The sequence below is a fragment of the Pistacia vera genome, unplaced genomic scaffold (assembly GCF_008641045.1).
Source record: "Pistacia vera cultivar Batoury unplaced genomic scaffold, PisVer_v2 Contig397, whole genome shotgun sequence".
Classification (NCBI taxonomy): domain Eukaryota; kingdom Viridiplantae; phylum Streptophyta; class Magnoliopsida; order Sapindales; family Anacardiaceae; genus Pistacia; species Pistacia vera.
Window position 1 is genome coordinate 594,259 of NW_022196220.1, and position 8,130 is coordinate 602,388.

General features: G+C 33.5%; 1 protein-coding gene across 1 annotated transcript; it reads left to right on the forward strand.

Annotated features, from left to right (window-relative positions):
- The first annotated feature begins 2,844 nt into the window (after window positions 1-2,844).
- On the forward strand, window positions 2,845-6,371 carry LOC116141287 (vacuolar-sorting receptor 7-like). The gene is made up of 12 exons (XM_031426804.1): window positions 2,845-3,199; window positions 3,699-4,394; window positions 4,477-4,565; window positions 4,676-4,745; window positions 4,856-4,939; window positions 5,058-5,134; window positions 5,223-5,304; window positions 5,384-5,466; window positions 5,566-5,629; window positions 5,720-5,848; window positions 5,959-6,062; window positions 6,160-6,371. The coding sequence occupies exons 1-12, from the start codon at window positions 2,908-2,910 to the stop codon at window positions 6,271-6,273; spliced, it is 1,884 nt and encodes a 627-aa protein (XP_031282664.1). The 5' UTR covers window positions 2,845-2,907; the 3' UTR covers window positions 6,274-6,371.
- Window positions 6,372-8,130: the final 1,759 nt, after the last annotated feature.

An 8,130-nucleotide genomic window follows, 5' to 3' on the forward strand; every position in this document is an offset into this window, starting at 1 on the left:
AGGTTCAAACTTAAATGCAGGGATGAGGGAGATTGTAAAGAACCCTTGCACAAGAATCCCTTAGACAACCAACCGATAAATCCCTACACATGTTTAGTTATTTTAGGAAAGTTTTCACCAACTTATTTGGACCACTTCTAAAAAACAAAACAAATTTTCAGGACCACATCTGAGATATTTGACACTTGTGTAAGGACCACACAGAGATATCTCAAGCCTAAAAAAAAAAAATAAGTCTATCCTTACAAAGAAGTCTACAAAGAAGCTTACAAAGTAAAAAAAAAAAAACAAAGAAAAAACGGAAAAAGAGAAAGAGAGAGAGAGAAATGGTGAAGATGAAGGGTGGAGGTTGTCTTTGTATGTCTCATTTGTAGGTTTCTTTGTAAGACTAGCACTGTTGAAAAAAAAAATCTTAATAGCTAATGAAAACTTGACATCTATGCTAAAGGTCTGATTGGACGACTGTTCCCACATCTGACTTTAATATGCCCACATAAAATGCAATTAGCTTAGACTAATGGGATGTGCACACATTAAAAAGAAATGTCATGACATGTGTAAACTGAAGAAACAATTGTGCTTAAAATAAAAGGATGTGCAAACATCAGAAATGAATGTACGCACACAAACTTCATAAGTTGACAAAAATACTTGCATAAATAATTGAATTTTTTTTATTTTTTTTTTTTTTTTTTAAAGAGGAAATCTAGAATACCCCCGTGCTATGTACATAGAACAAACTCATGATAATATTATATGTTATGTAAATTACCCACTAGCCGTAATTAATATATATGAATTATTGAATTTTAATGAAACATNGTAGATTTGTTCTTGAATTTAAGATTTTTTTTAAATTTTTATAATTAAAAGATTTTTTTTAAATTTTTATAATTAATATATTAGCTTTTTTAATTATTTTCTGGTTTAGTTAATATTTTAATAATTTTCTATACGTTTGTTTTTTATTGATATTAAATGTTTTTAATAGATTTAATATTTTAACGTTTTTATCAAGTTTTTAATATTTACAAATTCAAAAGTGATTGATTAAGGGCAATTCAGATATTTAACAGGTCAAACACAGTCAAGATCTAATTTAACAGCCAAAATAGACGGCAGGGGGTCTTCAACAGTTTCTGATAATTGAGGGGCCCAAGTGAACTTCTTGAGTTACGGGGGAAGTAAATTAATCCTTAATTTAATGATTTTAATCCCAATCTGATTTTTTAAATTATTTATCCCCAAGAAAGATTTTATGCAATTTTTTAGTACAAGCCATTTATTGTGATTCCTTTATTGAATTTCTAATCCATCATTAATCTATAATTAAAATAATTTATGAAAAAAATAACCAATCATGTGATAAGGATATTATAAATTATGGAAATCAAATTACAAAGATCTCCAATTATTCATATAATATATTAAACCATGTGACAAGGAAGTGTTATTGTTTTAAAGATAAAGTTTAAATAAATTATAAATTACGATACTTAATAAATTATATATACGATTAATAATATATCAAAGAAAATAAAATAGACTGAGTCATACTAATAATAACGATAACAATTTCTTGATATAATGAGGTGAGAACGATATGTAGACTTGTAATATTAGACAATGAACTCGTGGCATTTAGTGGAAGACTTATAAAATTAAACTTGTTTGGAATTTTAAATTTTCTATCTATAATTTTCAAATTGAATTAGATAATGATATTTGATAGTAATGAAACTATATACTTTAAGGACTTCATCCAATGTTTTCATCAAATACTAATCCCAATGTCCCCACTAGAATATTGTCCTTTTTATATTTGTGAAAATATTTGATTTTATTTTATGAAAATAAGATTTAAAAAATGAAAACTATAAATACTTTACAAATAAAATGATTGTGTAATTTTAGAAGGGTTTATTTTATTTATCCACTATGAGAGTGTTCAATATGGGCACACTTATTATTATTGAAAAATATACTATCAAAAACCATTTAAAAATATTAATAACGCTTAAAAAATATTACACGTTCAACGTAATAAAAACATGAAAAAAAAAATTTATAAATGAAGAGATAAAATGAAAATTATTAACTAATAGTAATGAATAATACTACATTCACATATTTTTTCATATCCATCACTCTCATTTATTATATTGACACTCTTTCATTCAATTTGAGCCACTGATTTATATACATAAATTCGAATACATAATTATACGTATAACATTATTCAAAACTTCCATCATCTGTATGAAAAAAAAAAAAAAAAAAAAAAATTTTACGCATGTCAAACACATATTCCATATTTTTCAAGACAAAAATATATAAAACTCGAAAATATAAATTTAAACAAAACCTTTAATAGTTCAAGAACAATATTACATTTACAAAGAATTTTTCTTTTATCTATTATAACGTCGACAATCTTTGATAAATTCTAAACCATTAGTTTAAATTTCTTCATTGCTAAAAAATTTCTTCATTTTCTCTTCTTAAAGAGAATTCACATATGCCAAAAATTTCCAAGGCACAAGTGTCATAATCTCTCTTTGGTTCCAAGTTTTCCTGCAGTAAGTAGTAGTTGAGGAGTTTTAGCTAGTTGTTGCCATGTACCAAGTGAAACGTTAGCTCTGCTGACTTTGTCAGCCACCTTACTTTTCCTCTCGTCTTCTTCACGTCACACTTTTTGATTTTGACTCTTCACTTTTCTATTCTAACTTAAACTTCCTTTAGCTTAAACCTTCCACAACTCTCCCTCTTTAACGTCCTTTCTAAGTCTTCCCCTCAAGGCCTCGACTAAACTGACAGAAACCCGAAACAAAAACGAAAACAGAAACAGAAACAGAAACAAAAACAGAAACAAAAACAAACCCAGTTCTTCTTTTTCTTTTTTCAGCCATGTTGTTGAAGAAGCTCAAAGTGTTGGTTTTGATTTTGACTGTTGGTTTGAGCTCTGTAGGTGCAAGGTTTGTGGTTGAGAAGAGCAGTTTGAGTGTGTTGTCGCCTTTGAGCCTGCGTGGAAAGCGCGACGGTTCAATTGGGAACTTTGGGATTCCTGACTATGGAGGTTTTCTGGTGGGTTCTGTTGTGTATCCTGATAAAGGAACTTTTGGTTGTGCAGCTTTTGAGGGTGATAAGCCTTTCAAATCTAAGTTTCCCAGACCGACTATTCTGCTTCTTGATAGAGGAGGTGAGTTTGTCTGGGAAAGTTTTCGTGGGTTGACTTTAAAGTTTAAAGTTTGTTGACTTGGCTTGATTGATTGTTGGGGATTTGATTGATTAGTTTTTGAATTCAGATTTCCATTTTGTGGTTATGTTTATCTTTACGTTTTATTTGCTTTTTAGGTTGGATTTTATATGAATTTAGTAAGACTTCTCTTTTTTAAGTCTTGTTTTGAAATAGGTGCTCTGTTTTGCCCTGTTTCTACTTTTGCAATTGCTTTATAGCATTTTGTAGGCCACATAATTGTCACTTTTTCTCATTGTAGAAACCCTTTTAGTCTTCAATTGAGAAGAACTAAAATCAAATTATTTAATGAGAGAAAAAACAAATTAGCTAATGAGAGATTAACGATGTTTCAATTTCAAGTGTCTTGAGTGATTTGAGCTAGAGCAAATGAGGCATGAAAGTTTTAGTTGTTTAATCTTATGTTGATTGGTTTTCTTTTTCCCCTTTCTTGCACTCTTAGAGTGCTACTTTGCCTTGAAGGTATGGAATGGTCAACAGGCTGGAGCAGCGGCGGTTTTAGTTGCAGATAACATAGATGAACCTCTGATCACCATGGATTCTCCTGAGGAGAGCACTGATGCAGATGGGTATGTAGAGAAAATTGGAATCCCCTCGGCGCTGATAGAGCGCTCCTTTGGCGAGAGCTTGAAGCAGGCCTTGAAAAAAGGAGAAGAAGATGTTGTGATAAAATTGGACTGGAGAGAGTCAGTGCCCCATCCTGACCAGAGAGTTGAGTATGAATTATGGACAAACAGCAATGACGAGTGTGGAACTCGCTGCGATGAGCAGATGAACTTTGTGAAAAGTTTCAAGGGCCATGCTCAAATCCTGGAGAAGGGAGGCTACACTTTGTTTACACCACACTACATAACATGGTATTGCCCTCAGGCTTTTATTCTCAGCAGTCAATGCAAGTCTCAGTGCATAAACCGCGGAAGATATTGCGCTCCTGATCCGGAACAGGATTTTGGAGAAGGGTATCAAGGGAAGGATGTGGTTTTCGAGAACTTGAGGCAGCTTTGCGTGCACAGAGTGGCCAATGAAAGCAACCGGTCCTGGGTTTGGTGGGATTATGTGACTGATTTTCATATCAGATGCTCCATGAAGGAGAAAAAGTACAGCAAAGAATGCGCTGAGGATGTCATGAAATCACTTGGTAGGACACCGATGCTTGATTAGTAGTGCTAAATTGGAATCTTATTGTGTTGTTAATAATGATTTTAATCTTATTAACTCAGGTCTGCCCATTGAGAAGATCAAGAAATGTATGGGGGATCCTGAAGCTGATGTGGAAAATGAAGTGTTGAAAACTGAGCAACAACGCCAGGTAATTCAACTTCTCAGAAAAACAAAAATGTTATATGTGGCTCAATTTATAGAACTCCTGGCAGCATCAAATTAACTTATTGTTTTTTCTGTTTCATTTTCAAAATTTAGATTGGTCGAGGATCTCGTGGCGATGTTACCATCTTGCCAACACTAGTCATCAATAATGTTCAATATCGAGGTTTGTAATTTATCAATCATCATTATATGTAATCCTTGCTATCCTTTTACTGTAATTTAAACAATAGACTATATCTGGATGCTGAAGCCCTTAATTTTCATTTTCTGCAGGAAAATTGGAGAGAACTGCCGTGCTCAAGGCCATATGTGCTGGATTCAAGGAGACAACTGATCCTGCAATTTGTCTAAGTTCAGGTTGTTATACCTATTTTAGACTTCTTATTCTGTATTGACTGGGATTACTTGACGTTTCAGAAATGTATTAGTTGCTTTTCTTTCCCCTTTTTGAATTTGCTTCATTTTGTTTTGGCAGATCTTGAGACTAATGAGTGCCTTGAAAGGAATGGCGGCTGTTGGCAGGACAGCAAAGCTAACATCACTGCTTGCAAGGTACACCATATAAATTTTACAAAATTCTGTTTGTCAGTAATGATTCCTGTAAATGTGGAACTTCAAGGGGAATCTGGAACTTGTTCAGGACACATTTAGGGGAAGAGTGTGCGAGTGCCCTACTGTGAAGGGTGTCCAGTACAGAGGAGATGGATATTTATCCTGTTTAGGTACAATTGTTCTAATAAGATGACAATTCTGTTTTCCTGTTGCTGTGTCAGCTATTTACTTTTACTCCTTAATTTACAGCCTATGGACCTGGAAGGTGTGAATTAAACAATGGAGGTTGCTGGTCGGATTCCAAAAATGGATTAACCTTCTCAGCCTGCTCAGTTCAGTGATGTTTTCCTTCCTCATATGATTTTAATCTTTCTCTTATGCTATGTTATTCTTCTTTAGTAGCATACTGAAATTCATTTTATACTGAGCAGGAGTCTCAGTTAATGGGATGTCTGTGTCCAAAAGGCTTCCGTGGCAATGGTCTTACATGTGAAGGTGTATTACTTCTCCCAGTAGTATAACTTTTTCATCTTTCGAAATCTATATCTGATATTGTTCTGTTGTGTCCTTCCTGTTTTGCACCAGACATCAATGAATGCAAGGAGCGTTCCGCCTGTCAGTGTGATGGCTGCTCCTGTAAGAATACCTGGGGAGGATATGAGTGCAAGTGTAAAGGGGACCTTCTTTACATAAAGGAACAAGATACTTGTATTGGTAAGGCAAAGAAATTTAAAACTTCTTCCTTGATGTATTGGCTATGATCCTTTTTCATTGATCCTAAATTATTTAATTCATAGTCTAATCTTTGTCCGTCCAATGTACAGAAAGAAGTGGATCGAAATTTGGATGGTTCCTCACTTTCGTGGTCCTAGCAGTTGTGGTCGGCGCTGGTTTAGCTGGTTATATATTCTACAAATACAGACTCCGGGTATGGTTAAACATGTTTTCTCTTATTTTGTCCATCAATCTTTGATTGTTTCTCTGCTTCCTAAAGACTTACTACATGCTTCTTTTTCCACTTGCAGTCTTACATGGACTCAGAGATCATGGCTATAATGTCACAGTATATGCCACTTGACAGCCAACACAATAATGAAGCATCAAGCGAAGCACAACCTTTGCGACAAACATCAGTGTAAGGTAACCAATTCAAGCCTCTAAGATCAATACTCTAACCCATTTTTATGCTAAACGGTTGTTGCAAGTGACTAAATGTCTCATCTTGCCATCTGCAGAAGCAAATTCTAAAGCAATTTATGCGACATACAGTGAAGCCTTTAAAAAAAAAAAAAAAAAAAAAACGAACCACACAGATTTTCTTCATCCTCTATCACACCTCTTATGGGTGACCTTGTGAGTTCTATGTATTATTTACAGGACCGATTTTCTTTTTCCACTTTGTAGATACAAAGGTTGAGCTGTAAATGTAGGTTCACAGAATACGATAATCAACACAAATAAGAAGGCTAGGTGAATGATGCATTATGTGTAAAAATCAGATGATGCTTCGCCTTGTTATACAGTTAAATATTTTTAAGAAATTAAAAGTTGTTCTTACAAATATTGTATACCAATAAGAATAAAGAAAGTTAAAGAGTGAGGAAGCTTTGTAAACGTATATACAATAAGAGCTCCCAGCTAAAATTAGTTGCAGAAAGTTTCTGATACAGCTGTGCTCTGATACGGTTCAAAATGCTATTGCAACGAGCTCTTAGAGGCATTAAAACGCCGGCGTAACAGTGGTCACTTTGCAGAAATTTCCGATGGATAATGACACTGTTCTAATGCCATAACATTTCGATTCAAACATTCCGTTTCTTCAGTTATTTAGATACATGGGATTCGCAGTTCAGCTCCATCGAAGATAATTTCAACTGCACGTTTAGTTTGGACTTTGGAGACGCCTAAACTTTATCCCTAACTCGTCCAACTTGACTGCATTAGGCAAATCTATGCGTCTTTTTGACTCTATGGCGTGAGAGTTCTTCGAAGTGACAGCTTCTGATTTGTTTTTTTGGGCTTTCCCGCCAAAGCATGTCGATACAAATCGGTGAAATGTTTAACCTTCACCGCTCTTACGTTGCGCGAGAAAGGGAGGACAAAAAACTAACAAGAAAGTTTGTGGAAGATAGGAATAATGATCCCAGCATCTTGGACATTAGCAACGGTGGCTTCATCTGTGTCACTCACTGCAGCCTCAACTGCCTTATTGGTGGCTCCATCTGGGGTGGTTGAGGAAGAAAACGCTAAATTAAACAATCCTTACAGGACAAAAGATGGTAGTTGATTTTCAAGTAAAAGTAAATCCCGCGTCATAGCCCTCAGGAAAATCTTATTTAACAAAAAATCAACTCTATCCATTCTGTAAAATCTTGGGAAGAGCTCGATGATAAACACAGCATTCACGGTTTTCGAAAAATTTAGCAAAAGCCGTTTAGGTCAAAATTATTCTAAGAATCTTCTTAAGATTAATTAAAGCGAAAGCTTTAGTTACTACAGTGGCAAACTCAAAATTTTAAATTAAAACGTGAACATATATAGGAATGTCTTGTATACAACACTTTAGAAATGATGGATTCGAACACTCGAATGTCTTTAATTGAATCAAATTCTTGTTTTATTTTAAATAGTTTTTTATGAATAAATTTCAAAAGAACAAGTATTTAATTGGTGCAAAAAGCCTTAAATCAATAAATCTTATAATTTGGTTTGCAAGATAAGGTTGAATAGAATTTTGAGTCAAGTAAAGTTTATAAATAAAAAACTGGATAAATTTATTGATTATCGTTAAAAAAAAAAAAAAAAAAAAATTCATAAGTAAGAAAATATGAGTTATTTTAAAAATAAGATAAAATACCAGTAAAATAATATATATATATATATAAAATTAAAAATTTAAAGTTGGGGGTGGGGTGCACATGCCCCCTTCCTTTTATAATTGGGTCCGCTCCTATTTTACAATAATATTAATTAACAATATATTCTCTTTCAAAAGC